Source organism: Phyllostomus discolor, chromosome 2, assembly GCF_004126475.2.
Source record: "Phyllostomus discolor isolate MPI-MPIP mPhyDis1 chromosome 2, mPhyDis1.pri.v3, whole genome shotgun sequence".
NCBI classification, from domain to species: domain Eukaryota; kingdom Metazoa; phylum Chordata; class Mammalia; order Chiroptera; family Phyllostomidae; genus Phyllostomus; species Phyllostomus discolor.
Window position 1 is genome coordinate 46,456,660 of NC_040904.2, and position 24,006 is coordinate 46,480,665.

Here is a 24,006-nt window from a genome sequence, read left to right on the forward strand (position 1 = left end):
AATTCCACCCCAGGCCTACTGGAACTACATATTAACAAGATTCTCAGGTGATTCATTTGCACTTTAAGGTTGAGGAAGCACTGATTCAAGAGGTCTCCTAAGTAGTTCTCAGGCCATGATGCATATTAGAATCACTTTTCCAGCTTTAAAATAACTATTCCTGGGCTCTTCCCCAGACATTGTGACTTAATTGGTCAGAGGTGGGTTTCTGGAGTCAGAATAAAAGCTTCTTGTGAATCAAATAGGCTGATAGAATTGAGAACCTCAGGGCTACTTCCAGCATCCTTCTCCCCATCCAAAATTAAGATATTGTAAATGTGGTATTTCTTTTATCTTTAACAGCTATGACACATTATATATATATTCCCTTAACAGAAATAAAAATTGATAGAAAACTTCAAGGCAGTGCAAAAACTTGGAAAAAATAATGTGGAACCACATACTCAAATACTGAAAGATATCTAAGTGTATTTCCCTCTTATCTTTTTGTTTGTGTGTGGAGGTAGTGGGGGTTTGGGGAGAAATATAGATAATTTTTGGTGATTTTTTTCCTTTTAATAGTTGTAATTATTTCACATACTACATTTTTTCACCTAAGAATTTTTCTGTCATTAAATCTCTTGATAAACTTTCTTTTAAAATTTATTTTATTTTTAATGTTATTTTTTTAACATTTTATTTTTTATGTTATTACAGTTGTCCCAATTATGCCCTTTTGCCACCCTCCACCTAGCCTTCCCCCACTCTCTCAGGCAACCCCCACACCATTGTCCATGTCCACAGGTCATGCATGTGTTCTTTGGCTAAGCCCTTTGCCTTCTTTCAACCCATCTCTACCATTTCCTTTTCTCTTAAAGCTGTCAGTCTGTTCCATGTTTCTATGACTCTGATTCCATTTTGCTTGTTAGTTTATTTTGTTCATTAGATTCCACTTATAAGTGAGATGATACAGTATTTATCTTTCACTGACTGTTTTATTTCACTTAGCATAATAGTATTCAGGTCCATCTATGCTGTCACAAAAGGTAAGAATACATTCTTTTTTTACTGCTGCATAGTATGCCACTGTGTAAATGTACCACAGCTTTTTGATCCACTCATCTACTCATGGGCACTTAGGCTGTTAGAAGATTTTGGTGATTGTAAATAATACTATTATGAACATAAGCATGCACATATTGTTTCGAATTGGTGTTTCAGGATTCTTAGGATAGATTCCCAGAAGTGGAATCACCAATTCATAAGGCACTTTCATTTTTAATTTTTTTGAGGAAACTCTATACTGTTTTCCACAGTGGCTGCATTCCACCAACAGTGCACTAGGGTTCCTTTTTCTCTGCATCCTCCCCCACCACTTGTTGTTTGTTGATTTGTCAATGATGGCCATTTTGGCAGGTGTGAGGTGATATCTTATTGTGGTTTTTTATTTGCCTCTTTCTGATAGCTAATGATGTTGGGCATTTTTTCATATGTCTATTGGCTATTTGTATGTCCTCCTTGGAAAGGTGTTATTCAGGTTCTTTGTTCATTTTTTAATTGGGTTGCTTGTCACCCTGGTGTTGAGTCGTATAAGTCCTTTATAAATTTTGGAAATTAAACACTTACAGCTGTCTGGTTAAAGGTTTGTCATTTTGTTTCTTTTCAAAGAACCAGTTCTTGGATTTATTGATCTTTCTCATTGATCTTTAGTCTCTATATTATTTATTTCCACTCTGATCTTGATTATTCCTTCCTTCTATTCACTACAGGCTTTGTTTGTTGCCGTTTTCCCAGCTCTTTCAGGCATAGGGTTAAATTGTTTATTTTAGATTTTTCTTGCTTCTTGAGGTAAGCCTGTCATGCTATGAACTTCTCTCTCAAGGAACACAGCTTTCTCTGTGTCCCATAGGTTTTGGGTTGTTCTGTAATTTTTTCATTTATTTCCAGGTAATTTTGTATTTCTTCCTTGATCTCATTGATAACCCATTCATTATTTAATAACTTGCTATTTAGCCTCCAAGTGTTTGAATGTTTTGAGTTTTTTTCAATTGAGGTTGATTTCTATTATCATGCCATTGTGATCTGAGAAAGTGCTTGGTATGATTTCAGTTTTCTTGAATTTGTTAAGGCTTATTTTCTGTCCTAACATGTGGTCTATTTTTGAGAATGATTCATGTGCAATTAAGAATGTATATTCTGTTGTTTTGGGATGAAATCTTCTGTAATTATCAATGAAATTGATTTGATCTAGGGTGTCATTTAAGGTTGCTGTTTCCTTGCTGAGTTTTTGTCTGGAAGATCTATCTGTTGCTGACAGTGAGGTATTAAAATCCTCTACTATGACTGTATTGCTGTCAATTTCTTTCTCAAAGTCCACCTAGATTTTCTGCTTATATTCAGGTGCTCCTATGTTTGGTATATATTTTTGCAAGGGTTATATCCTCTGTTAGATCATATTAGTATTATGTATTTACATAAGAGACCTTCTTTGTCTCTTGCTATGGCCTTTGTTTTAAAGTCTATTTTGTCAGACATAAGTATTACTACTCTATTTTTTTGTCTCTATTTGCATGGTATATTTTTTTCCTTTCCTTCATTTTAAGCCTGTGTTTATCGTTTGTTCTGAGGTGGGTCTCTTGTAGACAGCATATGTATGGGTCATGTTTTCTTATCCATTCATTTACCCCCTGTCTTTTGATTGGAGCATTTAATCCATTTACATTTGAGGTTATTATTGATAGGTATTTATTCATTGCCATTTTTTTCTTGATACCTATGTTCCTTTCTCTCTGTTTCTCCTTATTCTTATAGCAATGCCTTTAACATCTCTTGCAGTGCTAGTTTGGTTGTAATGAACTCCTTTAGTCTTTGTGTGTGTGTCTAGGAAACTCTTTCACCTTCAATTTTAAATGCTAGTCTTGCTTGACAGAGTAGTCTTGGTTGCAGGTCCTTGCTGACAGCATTATGGGGGCTCCCTTGTAGGTAACTAACTGTTTCTCTCTTCCTGCCTTTAATATTCCCTCTTTGTCTTTAAACTTTGCCATGTTAATTACGATGTGTCTTGGTGTGGGTCTTTTTGAGTCTATCTTGATTGGGACTCTTTGTGCTTCCTGAACTTGTGTAACTTTTCTTTTACCAGGTAAGGGAAGTTTTCTGTCATTATTTCTTCAAATAGGTATTCTATCCCTTGCTCTCTTTCTTCTCCTTCTGTTTCCCCTATGGATATTGTTATGTTTCATGTTGCCCCAAATTTCCCTTAAGCTATCCTCATTCTTTTTAAGTCTTTTCTCTTTTTGTTCCTCTGATTGGGTGTTTTTTATTCCTTGTCTTTCAAATTGCTAATTTGATATTCTGCTTCTTCTAGCTTGATTTTAATTCCTTCTAGTGTATTTTTCATTTTAGATATTATATTCTTTACTCCCAACCAGTTCTTATTCATAGTTTCTATGTCCTTTTCCATACCAATGTAGTTACCATTAAGTTCCTTGTAGTTCTCATGAAGTTCCTTGAGCATTGTTGTAACTACTACTTTGAACTCTATGTTTGATATATTGCTTGCCTCAATTTCTTTAAGCTCTTTTTCTGGGGATTCCTCCTTTTTTTTCTTTTTCCATTTTCGGGTTGTTTCTTTCTCTCTCTATTTTAGCTGTCTCTTTATGTTTGTTCTATGTATTAGATAGATCTGTTTTGACTCCCAGTCTTTGTGAGGTGGACTTATATGTTATGAATCCTGTGTGGCCTAGTGGTGTAGCCTCCTTGATCTCCTGAGCTAGATGTTCTAGAAATGGCCCTTGTGTGGGTTATGTGGGATCTACTGTTGTAATTGGGTCTTGATACTTGTTGGCTGGTTTGTTGGTGGGATGTACCCTCTGCCTGGTTGACTGAGAGACTCAGCCTTAGCCATGTCTTGCAAGCTATTGTACAGGTGCTGACAGAACAGAACAAAACAAAACAAATCTAAAAACAAAACAAAAACAAGCAAAAAAATCCCCAACAACAGAAAAATCAACATCAAAAGAGCAAAGAATAAGAAAAGAACAAAGAGATACAGAATAGTAAAAAAAAAAAAAAGAATTTGAGAAGACCAAAGGAAAGAAAAATTATTATGAGTGAAATAAGAGAAACGTTAAGATTAAAGAAAAGAAAGAGGAAAAGAGCAAGAAAAAATATAAAAGAAAGAATAAAAAATTTAAAAAGGTACAAGAAAATATAGAGTGATAAAAGGAGTCAATAAGAGATATAAAAGAAAAAAGGAAAAGAAAAAATAGAAAATAAAAAAATAATAAAAAGGCTATGGAAAAGAAAAAGTAATGAAAATTGTGAAGAATAACAAAGTTATTCTTTATTGGAATTCGTCTCAGCAGAGTGGAGTGCCTGCCTGCTGGGATCTGTCTTTGAATACAACTCCAGTGTTTCCTGAAGCTGTTGTAATGTAGTGTCAGATGCTGTCAATGTTGGGCCCTTGACAACCTGATTGAAGCTACAAAGGATCCACAGTTTGTGGCTGCCTCCACCCAGCTTGACTATGCATAGGAGGGACCAACTTGCCCTGCAAGGCCAGCTATTAACAGCACAGGTCTCAGGGATGGGTCAGCAAACAACCCAAGGCATCACAGGATCTGCCTCTTCCTGCGTCTGCCTGCTGGTCTGCTGTCAGTCTTAGTCACTGAACCAACTAGTTCTGAAAGGGCTTTTGGTAGAATCAGGAAGATGGGACCCCCTGGACATCCCCAGGGAGGGAGGTACCATTCAGACTTCAGGAAAGATATTCTCCTGCTCCAGAACCACACATCTGAATCTGTCCCAGGTTATTTTCCTGAACTCAGTAGGGTGGAGCTCCTAGTAGGCAAGCAGGTGGAGCCTCTGAAGTCCAGAGTTTAGGTCCATCTGAAACCCCAAGGGTGTTTCTATTGCCTCTCCTGTGAAGGGGAAGTGCAAGCCCAGTTCCTAAGAAAGTGTAAGGAATGGCCACACCCCAAAGCTAGTCTCTGACATCCCCTGGGTCTGCCTATGTTGATTTCTACTCAGCACGGCTTAAAATACAGGGTTGGGGGGAAAAAAAACATATGCAGGGTGGGGCAAGCAGTATCCCACAGGGTGGGGTAATAGTTTTTCCCCAAGTTGACTCCCCGGGGAAGCACTTGCTGTTCTCAAGAAAAATGGCTGCTGAAATATCTGGGGATGACCTGGCACAGGGATCCCAGCAATGCTTCCCCATGATTCTCCCCAATACCTCCTACTCCAGACTCTCCTCAGGTGACTCTAGTCCACATCACCCTCCCTTCAATGAACCCCAAGGTGAGTGGCTATGAATGAATAACCTGTGCTTTGGCCCCTTAATAAAACAAAAACAAAAAAGTGACTGTGTCTCCAGCAGGCCCCATCTCTCCCTGGTGGACAGAAACCCGAACACCCTTTACCACTGGATCCTATGTGGGTGGCTGATCCCAGCTCTTTCACTCTGTGCTTCAGAGCTCAGTTTAAGGTCCAGACTTCATTCCTCTCAGGGGGAAGCTGCAATAGCCACACTACCCCTCTGTAATCTGGGCCTGCTGCCCATGGGAGCAGACAGTCACTGTGGTCACTATTGTGATCACACCCTTTTTACTGGTCTCGAGGTGGTTTTTGTCCATTGTTCTTGGTAAACTTTCTTTTAAATAATTGTATAATTATTTAAAAGATACCATAGATTATTTTTTGAATTACTTTTCTAAGTTAGACATTTGGGCTCTTTCCACTTTTTATTATAATTAATAACTCACCTAACATTCTTGAAAACAAAAAGCTGTTTCTGTATTTGCTGTATTTTCCTGTTTTCATGCATTTCTCCTAGGTATAAACTAATAATATACTTTTTTACCTCCTCTTTCTGGTGCTTATTTTTTGTTCTGTGTCTTAATGAATTGGCCCAAATGTCCAGAGATATCTCATACAAATTTGTTTTATTCTTGATTTTATTGGGAAAGACTCTTGAGTTTTGTTATTATTAATATTTGCTGTGGGTTCCAGGTAGACACTCATATCATTTTAAAGAAGCATTCTTACATTCCTACTTTTAAAGAGGTTTGTTTTGTTTTTAGATAAGAAACGTGCGTTAGTAGACTCAGAGACATAAAGACTGCTTTATGAACAGACTGCTATCAGAGGGGAGGTGGGTTGCGGAGCTGGGTAAAAGAGATGAAGGGATTAAGCAAAACAAATGAACAAACAAAACCTCCTGGACACAGACAGCAGTTCCCAGGGGAAAAAGGGGATGGTGGAAGATAGAAGGTGGTAAAGGGGGCATAAATGGTGACAGAAGGAGACTTGCCTTGGGGTGGGGAACAAACAATAGAATACACAGATGATGTATTATAGAATTGTACACTTGAAAATCATATAATTTCCATAACCAATGTCACCCAAATACATTCAAAAGTATTTTTTTAAGAAAAAGCTTTGTGTTAGAATTTGTCAAATGCTCTTGATGTGTATCATTATATCATGTTATATATTTCCAATTTTATCTGTTATGATGTTTTGGCAACTTTCCTAATAGTAATCTCTACATTCTTAAAGTCTATTTGTTTAGTGTTAATTATTCCTTAAATACTCATTTGGATTTTATTTCTAGAGTATTTAAGAATTCTACATCTATGTTTGTAAGTGAAAAGGGTTTGATAGTTTTCTGGGTGTGTGTATGTGTATACATTGTTTTTTCAAGTTTTGCTATTCAGATTATAGTTTTATAGAATGGATTGGGTTGAGCTGAGGCGGATCCTGGTCGGCAGGATCTGTGTGTGTTGTGGGTGCTAGTGAACAAATACACACAGACTACAGGAGTCCTGTGGAGAAAAAAGGACAGCATGGCCACTCTCTGAGAGAGAGGGAGCGAGAGGATGAGAGGGCCCCGGCCCCTGCCTGGACAGGCGTTTATTGCTTTTCTGGGTACATTACATGGAGGATGGTCCTCATTTACTATGCACAGGTTCACTGCAGGTGATTACCTTTTACAGATAACAAAGGAAAGAATGTTGCTAATTACTTCAAAGAGAAGGATGTTACAGATCAGGGGGGAAAGTGGTTGAACTGGTTATACTACATACTTGGGAGATTTAGCTCAGATTAGGAAGTTACAGTGAGCACTTGCTGCCTCAATTCAAGGTGAGGGAGTTTTAGCAAAAGCAAATCTCATAGCAGCCTACGTACGATGCAGGCCTGATTCCCCATGGGAAAACTCCGAGGGCATGGTCCTGTGTGCCGACTTGCTCCCCACTGATTTTCCACGTGAGTGCTGAGTTACATTTCCACGCCATGCAAAATGGTTCCCTACATTGAGTTACATGCAGTTGAATTAGTTCTGACTCCTGGCAACCCTACAGATGAGTGGTGGCCACATTGTCCTGATCTCAACAGCTCTGCTGGGCGCCTGCAGGCCATTTCTGTGACTTCTTTCATGGAGTCAGTGAATGTCATTATTTGGTCTTGGTCTTTTCCTGCTGTCTTCTATTTTTGAGCTCAGTCGTTTGCCACTATTTTCTGTATTCAGACACAGTTTATGTAGCATGAAACTATATGTTTCTTCAATTAAAAAAATCATTCATCTATAAAACGTCCATGTTGTTTGGGGGTGAGAAGTGGAAGAGAAGTTGAGAGTAATGACAGCATTCTTCAGTTTTTCAGTAATTGGTCCTTTTTTTTTTTTTTTGGTGCCGAAACCTGGGAACAAGTAATTGGTCCATTTAAGGATTTTATTTTATTTTATATAATTTTATTTTTTCTATGAACACTTATTGCCCTATACCCTCTTCCACCTCCACCAACCTGACCCCTGCAATCATCACACTGTTGTCTTTTTGCACGAGCTTTTTCTCTTTTTGTCTTTTTTGCTCAATCTCTTTACCCCCTCAACCCCCTTCTCAGAGCTTGTTAGTTCAGTTTGTTCACCGGATTCCACATATGAGAGTAATCATTTGTGGAATCCAAAGAATTATATGAACCATATGGAATCCAGTGAATCATATGTACATCTCTGATTGGCTTATTTCTCTTAGCATAATGCTGTCCAGGTCCTATTTATGTTGTTACAAAGGGTAAAATTCTCTTCTTTTTAAGACCAAGTAGCATTCCATTATATAAATGTACCACAGCTGTTTTATCTATTCATCTACTGATGGACACTTGGGCTGCTTCCCAATCTTGGCTATTGTAAATGACACTGCGATGAACATAGGAGTACATATATATATTTTTTTTTAAATTAGTGTTTTGGGTTTCTTTAGATAAATTCCCAGAAGTGGAATCTCTGGGTCATAAGGCAATCCCACTGTTAATTTTTTGAGGTAACTCCACTGCTTTTCATAGTGGCTGCATCAATTTGCATTCCCACCAACAGTGCATGAGGATTCCCTTTCCTCCACATTCTTGCCAACCTTGATGTTTGTTGATTTATTGATGATAGCTACTCTCACAGGTGTGAGATAGAGTTTCATTGTGGTTGTTGAAACTGTGGTTTTATTTACATCTCTCTGCTGATTAGTAACATTGAGCATCTTTTCATGTGATTATTGGTCATCTGTATGTCCTCTTTAGAGAAGTGTCTATTCATGTCCTTTACCCATTTTTAATTCAATGTTTGTGGGTTTAGTGTTGAGTTTTGTTCTTGTTTTAAAATCAGTGTTGGTTATTTGTAGTTTTCTAGAAAAGTATCCAATTGGGGGGGATTTAAATTAGCATACACTTGATCATAATTAATTTCTTATATTGTTATACTTCTTTGTAACCTTTGGTTTATTGTCTTTTTTGCATTTGATTTTTTCCTTACCCCAAGAATAATCACTTAGACTCTTTATTAATTTATTAGTGCTAGTAATTTCTGTTTTCTAGTTCATCAGTATTGCTTTGTTTCCTCCTTTTTTTTTTGCTTAAAGCTTTTTACCATTCTTTCCCTTTTTCTAACTTCTTGACATAAACACTTAGATTTGAGGTTGTTTTATTCGTTTCTTGACTGTCTCTTTTTATTTTAAATTTTATTTTTGCCCTTCCCTTTTTAAATTATGAAAGCATATGAAAAGGTGATTTAAACTCTAAATGCTGCTCTGATAAAATTTTCAAAAATTCTTTTTTTCTTGTTGTTTTTTAAAAAAATATTTTTCCTCATTTAATGAAGACCCAATTTAGCCAAGTGTGCTTAGGTGTTCAAGTGGTTTTTAATTTATTTGTTTAAACTTATTAACTTTTGGGAATTTTATTTCTTTTTGGTTATGAGGTCTAAGTTACATGGCTGGTATTGTTTTTTATTTAAAATTCTATTGAGCCTTTCTTGTGACCTGGTGGAAAAGTAATGGAAAATATCTGTATCATACTTATAAAAATATCATTTAAATCATATATATCATATGAAAATACTATTTAAATAAATTATTCTGTCACTCCAGTCTTCTATGACTTCATTTACTTTTTATTATTTAGCCTGTCTTAGATTTATAGTTACATATTAAATTTCTCCACCACCATTATTTTAATCTATTTCTATTCATATATCTAATTTCTGCTTTATGTATTTTGACTTCATGCTTCTAAACTAACTTTTATAAAAGTAAAATTATCTTTTTTACTATCATAATGATTATTTTGTTATCTTGAATTTTACTTGTCCAATATTAATAATACTATAGATGTTTTGTTTATATTTGCCTCATATAGCTTTGCTCATCCATCATGTTTAATCTTCCTTTATCATTTATATTATAAATTATCATTCTTGAATATGTAATACATTAGTTTAGTTTTACGTTATCTGAAAGTCTTTGCCTTTCTTTTTTCTTAAGTATATTTTATTGGGCCCTGGCTGGCGTAGCTCAGTAGATTGAGTGCAGGCTGCGAACCAAAGTGTCCCAGGTTCGATTCCCAGTCAGGGCACATGACTAGGTTGCAGGCCACGGCCCCCAGCAACTGCACATTGATGTCTCTCTCTCTCTCTCTCTCTCCCTTTCTCCCTCCCTTCCCTCTCTAAAAATAAATAAATAAAATCTTTTTTAAAAAGTGTATTTTATTGATTATGCTATTAGTTTACCCAATTTTCCTCCTGTATCCCCCATCTGTACTGCTCCCCTCAACCCTCCAGTATTTCCCCCTCTTAGTTCATGTCCATGGGTTCTTTGAGTCTCTGTTTCCTATACCATTCTTAACCTCTCCCCATCTACTTTATGCCTACCAATTATGCTTCATATTCCCTGTACCTTCTCCCCCTCCCCACTGAAAATCCTCCATGTGATGTCTATTTCTCTGATTCTGTTCCTGTTCTAATTGTTTGCTTAGTTTTTGTTTTCGTTGTTTTTCTTTTTTAGGTTCAGCTGTTGATAGTTGTGAGTTTGTTGTCATTTTACTGTTCATAGTTTTTGATCTCCTATTTCTTTGATAAGTCCCTTTAAAATTTCATATAATAAGGGCTTGGTGATTGACATGAATCCTGGCTCCTGAAGTCTGTAGCATTATGGATGAGACAAGACAAATTCACACAGACTACTGAGTCTTGTGGAGGAAAAGGGATCGCACGGCTTCTCTCTCAAGAGGAGAAAAAGCCTTGGAGTGCCTTGGCCATTCTCTCAAGTGGAGAGCACCTCGATCCTTGCCTTGACAAGCTTTTATTGGGTTCACTTTGCAGAGGAATACAGGGTGTATAGGTAAAGCTCATCAATCATTGTCAGGCAGAAATGATTAAACAATAGATAACATTCAAAGAACTCTGAGGGCTTATTCTGAGTCAGGGTCAGGTAGTTCAAGGGCAATAAAACTTTGGGGAACAAACTCATTTTCTGCTTGGACCCTTATCATTTAAATTGAGGGTATTAGCAAAGTAGATTTCATAGGATTTTATGCATTCTTTTTTGGCCTGATCATTCTAGGGAATCCACACCCACCTCCAGCATTGTTTCAGGCTTAAGTCAGGCAGGGGACGTAAGGCAGCCAAGAGATTAGGAGACTTCTTGCAGACAGAATGAGGACTCAGGCTGTGTCAAAGCTGAGGGGTGAGAGTCCATCACCCCTTTTTTCTATAGCCCCCCAAGTCCTTCCCTGAGGGCCCCTTCATGACCATGCCTGTCTTAGGTCGTCCCTCTTTTGAGGGATCTTACTCCTCATTGGCTAACCAGTCATCTTCCCAGGGCCAAGCAGGGTAAAGAGAAAGGGGGCAGAGGTGGTACCCCTACAAGGAAGATAAGCTTTGTCTTCTAAGTGGCTTATGGTCCCAAGGTCCTTTACTCAGCTTTAGCCACAGGGGATTGCAGCTTCTGAAACCAGGCAGGGCAGTTCCCAACAGGTGATGGTGAACTCCTTTAACTTGACCTTATCTTGGAAACACTTTATCTGCCCTTCCATTCTAAATGAAAGCTTTGCTGGACAGAGTAACCTTGGATGTAGGTCCTTGTCTTTCACGACTTCATGTACTTCCTTCTAGCCCCTTTTTGCCTGCAAGGTTTCTTTTGAGAAATCAGCTGATAGTCTTATGGGAACTTCTTTCTAGGTAACTGTCTCCTTTCCTCTTGATGCTTTTAAGGTTCTCTCTTTATCTTTAATCTTGGGTAATGTAATTATGATGTGTCTTGGTGTGTTCCTCTTTGGGTCCAACTTCTTTGGGACTCTGGGCTTCTTGGACTTCCTGGAAGTCTATTTCCTTCACCAGATTGGGGAAGTTTTCCTTCATTATTTGTTCAAATAAGCTTTCAATTTCTTGTTCTTGTTCTTCTCCTTCTGGCACCCCTATAGTTCGGATATTGGAATGTTTAAAGTTGTCCCAGAGGTTCCTAAGCCTCTCTTCATTTTTTTGAATTCTTGTTTCTTCATTTCGTTTCAGTTGGATGTTTATGTCTTCCTTTTGTTCCAAATCATAGATTTGAGTCCTGGTTTCCTTCCTATCACTGTTGTTTCCCCATATATTTTGCTTTATATCACTTTGGGTAGCCTTCATTTGTTCTTTTGTTTTGCGATCAAACTCAATCAGTTCTGTGGGCATTATGATTACCAAGGCTTTGAACTCTCCATCAGATAGGTTGGCTATCTCCTTATTGCTTAGCTCTCTTTCTGAAGGTTTGTTCTGTTCTTTTATTTGGGCTATATTAGTTTGTCTCTGCACACCTATTAATTATAAGGGGGCGGGCCCTTAGGTATTCACCAGGGCAAGGCAACCCTCCTTGCTGTGCTGCAGCACTGCCTGTGGGGGAGGGGCCAGAGAGAGAACAATGCAGCTCACTTGCTGGGCTCTAGCCCCATTCTCCAGCAAACTCTATTGTGAGACTGGGAGTTTCTCCCACTGCAGCAACCCCCACTGTAGTCAACAGTCAGCTCTGAGTCTCAGTTTCCTGTTCAGTCAGCCCTGCTTGCATGATCTGCTACCTCACCTTCGCTCCTTTCAGCCAGCCCCGCCTGCCCTGCCCCTGTGGTCTGATGCCTTGCTGAGGGTTCTCTCCATACACCTGTCTACCAGTCTGGTTGGTATAGTTGACTGTTTTTTAATTCCTTGGTTGTCAGAGTTCCATGCACTTTGATTTCCTGGCACTTCTGGTTGCTTATTGATTTTAGATTAGTTGTTATCCTACTTTTGGTTATGCAAGAAAGTGAAGGCTTTCTACCTATACCTCCATCTTGGCTGGAACTCCTTTCTAAAAGAAATTGTATCCACTCAACAATATGATTAGTATTTCTATACTAGGTAGTCATCTTATTTCATGTTTCTATGTGTTTGTGTATATGCATTTATTATTGATACTAATAATTAATTATTTCTTATTCTTTCTTTTGCAATGGGACTATGTTTTTTTTAATTTTCTATGTTTAGTTGATATCATATGTTTAATTTTATTAGTTGTCTACTTTAAAGTTTCTTAAAAACATGTTTAATTTTGCACTTATATTCTTTTTAAACACTAGGATATTGGTGAATGTGTAGATCGTGCATACATGGATCCTAACAGAATAATTACTTCCTTCTCACAGAAGTGTGACCTTTATCCAGGTATGGGATAATATGTGTTTGTGCTCTAATAGTATATGCAGATCCCAGACAACTAGCTAGATCTTTTCATAGGAATTGTGTTTTGGGTCCCATGATGTGCCATAAATTCTATATGATTGACAGAGTTTTCTGAGAACATTGTACCCCACCTCTGCATAGCTGTGTAGAAGCAGATGCAGTTGAGACTGCTCTGAAAGTGCCAGAAGGGAATATGGTGACAGAAGAAAAGATTCATGTTCTGTGGGCAAAGCTGGGCTCCTGAGACAATGTCATCTGGTCTTCCTGTCATCTGGTATAAGATGTCCCTGTGTCAGGTGCTGTAAACTGGGGAAACAGTATCTCATGTTTAATCACTCAAAATGAAATCCTTTCAATTAAAGACTATTTCCTCCTGCATGTTATAATGCTGGAAAAGGGAGATAGTGAGAGTTTATGGTCAAGCTAGTATGTCTTACACCAAGTGTTGACTTTTCGCACACTTGGAAGATATTTGCATACATTCCACAATGAGAAACATTGATGAAACTGCAGATCACTGGACTATTAAGACTTAAAATTTTCCCACTAGGCAGTCATCCATTTTATGTTAAGCATTGCCTTTAATACTTTCTATCAAAAATGCAAAAACTAGGAAAAATGCAGCATATTGACTCAGTCACAAACTAACACCTACCAGTTGAAGGTTTCCCTAAATATACTTGACTCTGAGGATAAGAAAGGGGAGAGGCAGTAATGGGAAGGTGAGAAAGAGAACCTCCACCCACTTGCTACTAGGCTTTGGGCTGCCGCATGGCTCTCTGCAAATGCATGCTGGACCATGAGGGGGAGAGGTACTGAGCTAGATTGCTCCTTTAGTCACATACTGACTTAAAACCTGATTCTTTCAGGAGAGGATTTTATACCACTACCTACCTTAATTTGCCGTGGCTGCCCCAAAGAGATACCTATAGACAGCCCAGAGCTGGAAGAACCTCTGAATCATTCCATTGCAAAGCTTAATGCAGAGAATAATGGGACTTTCTTTTTCAAGATTGACACTGTGAAGAGAGCAACAACACAGGTCTGTAAATTTTCCTGCAAAAATGTTTATATCTTAGTCTGTGTGCAAATCACTTAATAATTTGCCACTGACCTTGGCTCTGGGTTGGGAAACAGTATACCTGGGTTGGTGAAAGGAATTTGAATTTCAAGTCCCAGCCTCTCTGCATACTTGATGTGTGATCTTGGACGAGTCTTGAGAACATTCTTTTCATTTTCTGTCTGTAAAGGATGGGGTGAGGATCAAGGAAGATAATTTGTGTCAATACATTATCTTTCCAAACTATAAAGTGTTATATAAATTCTAGCAACTATTACATAATTAATAAAATGTAGGACTATAAAAAGCAGGACTTATTCTCTGCCTTTCCAGTGTCATTTCTTACCGTAGCATCATCTAGGGCCTTGGGCTCAGCCACATGAGTCAGTCTACCATCACCCAGTCTCTTCACACTCACACCTCTGTGTCATTTTCCCCCTGGCTGGGTGTCCTTCTGGCCCACAAATGTACCTTCTAAGGAGTGGTCTTTCCTTCCATGCCCTGTTAATAGAGGATAAGAAGAGTCCCAGTCTGGGGGTCCAGAGACCCAGTTCTACCACAGTATCTACCCCTCATGTCCTAGGTAACCCCAGGCAGTCATTCAGACTCACTCAGTCTCCATGCCCACATGTAAACTGAGTGGCTGGGTGAGAAAAGCCCAAACTGCTTCAAACTCCAACACCGTATGACTCATCTATTCATGGACAGATTCCTATTATAAACCTCAAAACTGGCCTCCCTAATGATAAGCTAAAGAAAAACAATCAAAATAGAACCAAACTCTAAAGCAAATAAACATGTTTTCTGATCTGAAGAAAAAAAAGCCTTCTCTTAAAATAGTTCATACTGTTGGCTCAGTAATTGAATTTCTAGAAATCTAAAATAGAGTCTTTGTAGACAATGACATTCATTGCAGCACTAACTATAAAAGAAAAAATATAAACTGTCAATTGATTAATAATGCAGAAAGAATATCAAGCAGCAGTTATAAAGCATTTTGTGAGGAGTTCTTGATGTGGTAAATTCCTTGTGTTAAAGTATGCAGTGAAAAAAGAAGAGGCCATCCATTGAATGTACATTCTGTTGTCAGTTGTGTTATAAATAACTACAGAAAACACTGCTGAAAAGACACAGATGCCTCCAGCTGTTCACAGTGACGGCTTTAAGTAATGTCACAATGGGCTGTTTAATTTTGTCTTCTAATGTCCTGTATTAGTTTTATTACTGGGAGAAAACCTTAAGCAAATATTATTAAAATAAATCAAGACTGAAACTTTGATCTCTCTCCTACTCAGGCACTTATTCCTGTCCCAGACACCACAACCTTTCTCCTTCATTTCATGGGCACATGGCCTACGTTAGGCTTACTCACAGGGCACACCAATGATGCTACTCTTGGGTTTGTTGGCTTGTCTTCTCACTTCCTCTTTCTGTTTTCTTGTGACATTCCCTTATTCTTCATGGTGCAGGAATAGTCTAGTACTCCATCATACACTGTATGTCAGAGGTTTGCTGTCAGGAGAGAACCATTCACTCTCAAACATACCTGTCTAGTCCTCTCAGTACTTAGAGTTCTCTGTAAATTAGCTGATCAACATTTTGGCATCTATGTCTCTTTGTGTGTATGTGTGTTCATGCTGAGGATGCCAGGGGAAAACAACAGGTAATGCTGAGAATTGAAGGGAACTGATATTCCTTAATTAACCTAATCAATCTGGAATATTTTCAGAATCTCAAAATGACTTATAAGAGATGAAGCTTCACTGACTTTTGAATTTAAAGAGAGCAATTTGGCTGTTCTGACATGGTCATTCAAGGAAGCCCAGGTGGGAGCAGCCGAGATACTGAAATCCATTTACTATGTGATGAGTTTGCCAAAAGCCAGTCTCCAAATGATCAATTTGCCAAATTGCTGAAGATTCATTTTACAGATTTAGCTTTTCCTTGGCTTTGCATATTTAGTCCTATTTGAATGCATGTCCATTTCAAGTTGGTTTCATATTTCATATACCAAATATTTCTTAAATATTCTGTTTGCATATGTGAATGATTGCAATATCTGTCTGGCCATCTATTTTGCCCTGCCTCTACCTCCACTGTCCCCACTATGGCCCATATTCCTCCCTGTCTTTGGTCAGATGAATATAGCTCAAGAGTGTATGTACATTCAGAAATTTTTTCTTTTATATAGAGTACTGTCAATATCAAAGCTTATGTATATATGAGACTTCTGATGAGTATCACCAAACTGTTTACAATTATGATGACTTACATTCATGCCACCTGGGTATAAGTCATTGGTCATATGATTTGAATTCTATTCCTACCAACAGTGATTGAGGCTCAGTGCTTTCCACACATGAACGATTCCAACCATCATTGTTGTTTTTCACTGTTGCCAAAATACTAAAGATTAAAAATGCTATTGCACTGGTTTGCTTAATGTGCATATCTTTGATTATTAATGAAGGTAAACATTTTTTTCAGGCTTAATGACCATTTTAACTTCTTTTTTGAAATAACCTTTTCATGTCTTTTGTTTATTTTTTAGTGTTCAGCTTCATATGCATAAGAATATTAATCCTATACCATATTTTTTGCTGTTGACTTTTTACTTGTTTTGCTATGATTTTTGAGATTCAGTTCTCATTTTTGTCTGGACAAATTTAGACATTTTTTCTTCCTTTTTTGCCTTTCAGTTGCATTTTACCTTCCTTGAAATAATAAAGCATAATATACCAAAAGTGTTGCTTATTTTCTTCCATGTTTAATGTTAAAATTGCTACACAAAAAAATTAACCAATTTTGATTTTTTTAAATGCATGCTGATGTGACAGCTGTGACAATACAATCTAACAAAATTGTTTTGAATAAGTTAAAGACAACTAATCACTACTAGAACCATCTTATAAAAAAACAAATGAACTTGGAGCCAACTCAATAATTTTCCTAATCACATAATTTCACCCTAATAATTTCTATAGTGGCAATAACTCAGTATTTCTCTGATTCAAAGTTTGGCAGGTGAATAAGACAGACTTAAAGAAAATGTTTAAGTTTTTTTCCTACTCATCTTAGATTCAATTAGAACATTTGAATGACTAATGAATTTTTCAGCTATTGAACAATAAAATTCAGAAAAGTATAAAAACAAAAATTTTAGCTTGCTTTTTCTTTTCCCATGTAGAAAAACAAATGAGACCAACCAACAACCAAATATTTCACACATGCATACAAACTGAACATTTAGTTGTCAAACATTTGTGCTTTTTCTATAGAATTCTCAATTGGTCAATGTGTAGTTAAAATTTTAATATTCTCCCCTAAGATCCCTTAGGTTAAAAACAAAATATTTATTGTGCAATATTAATTAAGTGGCTACATTGTACTAATTTATTTTCCAGGTCATAGCTGGAAGAAAATATTCTATTGAGTTCCTGGCCAGGGAATCCACATGTTCCAAGGAGAGTGGTAAAGAGCTGACTGAAGATTGTGAGATCAATTTACTTGGAGTGCGTAGTAATGCAACTCTCTACTTATTCCCTGCATATCTACTTGATGTTTTAAATGTGTTTCAGTGATTCATGAATAACACTGTTCTCTCTTTTGGCTTTTGTTTTCATGGATAGGAAATTCTTGACTGCAATGCTGATGTTATTGTGGTACCTTGGGAGGACAAAATTTACCCTACTGTCAACTGTCAATCACTAGGAAAGGTATGATTCTAGTTACAGTCAGCTTGGGTAAATTTTGATCATTCTGAAAAGTGCTATTTTGGGGTTAAAACTGAACCATTATTTAAATGAATTGGGAGACTATTTTTTTTTTAACAGGCAGCACACATTTCTGTGCTGAGCTCTCTTTTTTATGGCTAGAAGGGAAAACAGCAGTCCTCTTAATCACTCCCTGCTCACTGTCAATGCCCCATGCTTCAGCAGGCTCTCTCTTAGCCCCAGCTGAGGAGAGCTGACACTAGCTATGCAGTTTCAAGGTGTGTCTGAGATGCTCCTTTGGCATCTGCCTACATCCAAGGAGCTTGGGAGAGGTGCACATCTCAGACCCTGCTCCACATCTACTGACTCCAAATCTGCATTTTAACATGATCCCCAGGGGATGCATACTCACGTTCAAGTGTGAGAAGCATTAGTTTGTATCATCTTTTGTAGTTCTTAAGAAAACCCTGGGAGGTAAGTAATTCTTTTCCCATTGTCAAGAATGAGACATTAGACATTACCAAGCTGCTTAGATCCTAGAGTGAATAATATCATTGTCAAGTGCGTCCTTTGTCCCAGGCATTGCACTGAGGACATCACACATATTTTTCTCCTCACAACCCTATGAGGCAGTTGCTGTTGGTGTTGGTTTCTTAGGGATAAGAAAAGTGAAGCTAGTGGCCCTCAGATGCAAGTCTAGGTCAAATCAGAGCCTCCACGTTCACATGATGCTGATAACTAGGGTCTGGCTTATTTGACTCTAAAGAACATGCTCTTTGCAGCACTGAACACTGCCTCCAGCCATTGAGTTCCTGCTGGCAGCGAAAGTGCAGGAAGAAGTAATCCATATCTTCCATGAAAGTTGCCTCTTCTCTGTTTTTTCTGATTCAGGTTTTCGCCAAGTGTAGATATGTAGATAGTCTAACACAAACATGTTACAAAAGCTGCATTTCAAGTTCATAAACACACGTGTTTCAGCCCAAAAAGGTGATTCAGCCCAAATGTGTTTCAGACCAAAAAGGTGATTGTGAATATGTGCTTCATGTATATTCCATTTTTAAAGCCACTTGGAGTCTTTTAAAATAAAAGCAGTAATGTGCTAACAGAAATAGTATCAACTAATAAATAATGTGCCATGGCTTTACATAACATAGGACTAGAAGGAATCCTAGAGATTTTGTGGTTCAATTATTCCAAAGGAAGAAAAAAACTCTCCATCTTAGTAGACTATTATTAAGGACAATAGTCAATATCCACAATTATAAAGTCAATGAAAGGAAAAAATATACATTCTCATCCTTTCTGCAATATTAATATAGCATTTAAAGACTCACTCCATTGTAAACCAAGAAAGCATTGCCAGGTCTGAGTCCCTTCTTACTTCATTGACAGTGTGGCTTCACAATAATACATTCATCTTAATATTTCCTGTTTAGACTTCAATGATGAAAAGACCTCCAGGTTTTTCACCTTTCCGATCAGTACAAGTGGAGGAAACAAAGGAAGTAACAACTGTAAGTCCATCCCACACTTCCATGGCACCTGTAGAAGAAGAGCAGGATTCAGAAAAAGAACAAGGACCCATGCAGGAACATGGCTGGGGCCATGAAAAGAAAATAAAACAGGGCCTTGACCTTGGCCTTGGCCATAAACACGAGCATGACCAAGGCCATGGTCACCAAAGGGGACATGGTCTAGGCCATGGCATCAACAGCAACATGGCCATGGCCATGCACAACAAAGAGAACTTGACTATATTCCTGAACACCAAGGGAGGCATGGCCTTGGCCATGGCCATCAGTGGGAACATGGCCTAGCCCATGCACATAAACATGAGCATGGTCATGGCCATGGAAAACATAAAAATAAAGGAAAAAAGAATGGGAAGCACAATGATTGGGGAACAACGCATGGGGAAAGTTCTTCTGAAGACAGTACTACATCTGCACAGACACATGAAAAGACAGGAAGGCCAAGCCCTCCCCTTCCCCAGCCCAGCCAGGTGTAACAGCTTTTCTGATTTTCAGGACTTAGATCTCGTTGCAGCTGGGATGACTAATATACCACCAACTACTCCCACACTGAGTGATGATGCTTGGATCCCTGAAATCCAGATAAAGCCAAATAGCCTTTCATTTAACCCGATACCCAATTTTTCATAAACAAGCTCCCCCAAATGTCCTGAACACCCCTGGAAGTCACTTAATGGAATGAATACAACTGTGAAAATGAAAGACTTTCATGATTTCAATCTCTCTGATGCTCTTTATTAGTGTATGCAGCCACGGGGGTTTCTTTAACACTTCACCACCCCCTTTGCCCATTGTCCAAATACCCCACTATAATGCACTCAAAACCCTGAAGCTTCAGAACAGCCTAGAGAGAAGTGGTGAGACACCCAATGGGGACACCATCAGTTCCTATGGACAACATAAAACTGCATGCAGAATTCTAAACCCTTTCTGAGTCTTCCTCACAAGTTTTCTAAACTAGCACAGAAAACGGGCAACCAAATGTGCCTTGTGGCTTACTGCAATTTACTTTTCTAATAACAAACGGGCATGTTACAATGATATTGCTCTTCCTACAAAGATTCTTACCCTTTTGAATAAACTGTGGCATCTGATCCCTGAACACCTGTGAAGAAAAGTCAAGAGACAGAATGCTGAGCTCCTGAATAGGGGAAAAATAATAATAAAGAACACTAGAAGTCAAGGAGGAACAAATAAGTAAAGGAGACACAAGCTAATTGACTTCCTGTTTCCAAAATGGCCTAGTTATATCAAATAGTTGCTCCCACTTGACAAAGTTATTCTGATAATTCTCTTTCTGACAGGGAGTGTTGCTCATATGCCAATAATTTCTGTTACCTCATTAACTACTCCTTGCAACATGGCTTTCTAATAGAAATTTTCTGTGTGTTTATTTGTTGCTGAGGCTAGTTTGAGTGCTCCTTAGTTTTTAGCAGCTGTGCATTGAATGAAAAGAATGGAAAGCAGAGGAAGTAAGATAGAGGCAGACTTGTGCAGGAAATTGTTCTTAGTAATTGCCAAGGGGACACCGTGAGATGTGATGCAACGCTTGTTCAGAAATTTTGGCAGGAATTGCCTCTCCACCCACAATCTACCATCACATCCTCTTTCTTCTACAACACTGGACAGCACTGATTTTGGCAAAAAAAAAAGTACAATATGATTGTGTCTAATATCTTTAATGTGAGAGAGGCACATATTTTATAGTCCTTGCCTGGTTTTGCCTGGGGAAACAAGATAGGGCTTTAATCAACTACAGTTGCCTGTGGATGCATGTGTCACTGCCACTTCAATTTGTGGAATGATTTGAGCCTCTGAGCTTTTATTTCATTTCAAATATTATCTGTACTTTTCAATAAAGAACCAGTGATGCCAGGAAAAAGTCTCATTTTGTCACCTGGTGCTTCACTCTTGTCTTAGTGAATGATAACCTCAGATTAACAGAATTTTAATATACTTACAGAAGCGACTAAGTCATTGCGAGTACAAGGGCCGAACTCGGGAGGCAGGGGCAGAGCCAGCATCTCAGAGTGAGGTCTCCTGACCAGTGGGCAGAATCTCCATGCCTGGCACAATAGCCCCAGCAACCAACGTGTCAGCAGCCCTGCGTGGAAGGACAAGAAGGTGGGGGAGAATGCAGTTGAGAAGAACGCCACTTTACCACTCTGTGTCTTGGTGAAATAAAGTTTGATCTTGATGTTCTCACTCCTGGTTAATTCACAGTAGTCTGCTTTCAGCCACACCCATCCTGAAGCAAAGTCCACCACCAATCTAAGGAATTTCTCACCTGCCCTTCTTCTTCCCTCTGATTCCCAGCTCAAAGTTAACAATAATTTGTCTCATTTTACTACTTTTATGATGTAGAAAATTACCAAAAGAAAAGTTCTTTGTTAATATGATGTCTACCAAGTTTTCATTAGCAAAAATATCTAACCTCAAGATGTTTAAAGAAAATTTAAAATTATCTTTCCAGTCCAAATAAAAGAGAAAATAGGAATCTAATACAATCAAAAGTGATTGAGGTTTTCAGTTTCTGTAAAAAAAAAACTCATTACTGAATGCCTACTATAGCCCTTTTAGACAGGGCCAGGCAATTTCTGTCGTGTGACTTGGTCCTCACAACCACTCTAGGTCCTTGTGATCACCCTTCTTCTAAAATCAGGAAACTGTAGGTCACAGTGCCCTACTCAGGGTCACACAGTTAATACGTGAGGGCGCTGGCATTCCAACTCAGACCTTTGAAACTTCATTGCGCCGGGTTATCATGAGGCATTGTTATCAATGATGTCATTACCAAAACACACATTTCTGAATCTGAGATGACCAGTATCTCAATACAACAACCCTTAATGAACATCTCATTGTGTCTGGTGCTGTTCTGAGCACGTTCAGGGTAAGCTATAAATGAGTCAAGCACCAGCATTGGCCATTTACTGTATGCTTAGCACCAGGTACTGAAAAAGAAGAGAAATAAGTGTTAAAGACATAAGTTCTTTCCCTCAGGGGACTCACAGTCTCATTGGGAAGTCAGGACTAAAGCATGAGGAACAGATTTGATCCAAGTCATGGTCATTTGTGGAGCAGTAAGCAGACCTGACGAGTATAGAAGATGTGGAGAGACAAACTTGGAAAGACAAAATGAAGTCCATTTGGGAATATGGATTCATAGTAGGGAGTGGAGAGCCCGTTATAGATCTCGAGCTAAGACGTGCTAACAGAGTGTATAGAAGCCTTCACTCTGAAGCTTCTGGGGAGCATTGATTAGAGTGAGATGAGACTGGTCTCAAGGCAATAAGTAGTCCAGGTACTTTAACAGAAGAATGACCACTTGGAGCTGGTATGAAAGCCTACGGTTCTCACTTTACTCAACAACATGAAGTATTTCCACTTCAGACCTTTGCTAGATAAAATACTCACAAGTTTCCTGTGATCCAGCACCTACCCCTCACTCTTGAAATATCTGCATGCTCTTCTCACTCCCAAACCAAAAGCACACCCATGTTTCTGACCTTGGCTCTGAAACCACGCTACTTCGCCCATTTGTGCTTCTTTTCAGTGCAGACATTCCTCTTGCCAGCCCAGCCCATACTCCTCATGTTGTCTAGGCCTAGCATCTCAAGCAGGAAGCCCTTTCTGGTTTTTTACCCCTTCTTCATTTTCTGCTTCTAAGCCCCTTCTGAGTCTGTCCTGTGCTCATGCTTCACCCCATTTCCCCCCAAGCCCTTGCTGGTACTCTGTGGGAGAAGCCAGACCTCCCCAAGTCTCCTAGGGGAAGACTTGAGGGAATCCAGTAGATATGATAACAACCCACTGTTCTGGAAGTTTCAATGTCTCTACCTATAATAAGTTAGATGGTCAGAAAGCAAAATATTATCTAAACAGCTTGCAAAAAGTGCTCTTGTTAAATTATTTACCTTCAGCCTTTATTCTAGAAGAATCTCGAGTTGACCACCATGTTCTGGGTTTTTTAACACCTTAACTGGTAGTGTTGCCCAGTATTCACACTGGAGGCAGTGCACTAAAGTTGTTGAGAACCAGGGTTCTGCAGTTAGCCTGAATTCAAAAGCTAGAAATTTATGTAGTTTATTAAAATCCCAGTTTCCTGAAATATTAGATTAACAATATGCTCACATCATAGGTGTGTTGTGAGCATTCACAAAGGATAGTTGTTGTTTCATTTTTAGGACATAAATATATTGCTTTTAGAGGTTTACTGTGGGGAAAATAATTTTGTCCAAAAATGAGATGTGTTTAACACCACCGTACATCCCTTTTTGCCTTTGCCACTGTACATCAGTTTCAAAAGTTGTAATCAGTTCATATCGAATGGCTGGTAAAATCTATCTCATTTTCAATTCCACATTTCTCAGCCCTGGCTGCATATTAGAATCACCCAGGAAGCTCCAGACCATGTGAATCCAAATCTTGCAAGTTGTTCTGAGTATCTTATTTTTCAAAAGTTCTCCATTGATTCTAATGCACCTGAAGGTAGAACAATTAATTTAGGTCTACTCTGTCTCCTTTTAATCTTACTTATTCAGTTTTACAGGGTTCCACTTATTCTTTTTGAAAATGAGAGTGTTATGAAACTCAAGGGATAAATGGGTGAAGAGATGGATGGACAGATGGACAGCAGACAGATAACTATGTATTACAAGGAGGGAACCAAATAAACAGAATTTAGTTATTAAAAATTGTATTTATTCTTATGTA

At 38.3% G+C, this 24,006-nt stretch overlaps 1 protein-coding gene across 2 annotated transcripts in view; it reads left to right on the forward strand.

The window, feature by feature from the left end:
* Positions 1 to 21,496, forward strand: part of LOC114490760 (kininogen-2-like) — a 35,519-nt gene extending 14,023 nt beyond the window's left edge. The window contains exons 6-11 of one of the 2 annotated variants that reach the window (XM_036017818.1): positions 12,886 to 12,970; positions 13,858 to 14,030; positions 17,453 to 17,560; positions 17,678 to 17,764; positions 19,198 to 19,275; positions 21,257 to 21,496. In XM_036017818.1, coding sequence (XP_035873711.1) covers positions 12,886 to 12,970; positions 13,858 to 14,030; positions 17,453 to 17,560; positions 17,678 to 17,764; positions 19,198 to 19,275; positions 21,257 to 21,337 — 612 coding nt within the window. In that variant the 3' untranslated portion in view covers positions 21,338 to 21,496. The remainder of the gene's footprint in view (positions 1 to 12,885; positions 12,971 to 13,857; positions 14,031 to 17,452; positions 17,561 to 17,677; positions 17,765 to 19,197; positions 19,276 to 21,256) is intronic. The other variant, XM_036017819.1, reaches the window with a different exon arrangement.
* The last annotated feature ends 2,510 nt before the right edge of the window (positions 21,497 to 24,006 follow it).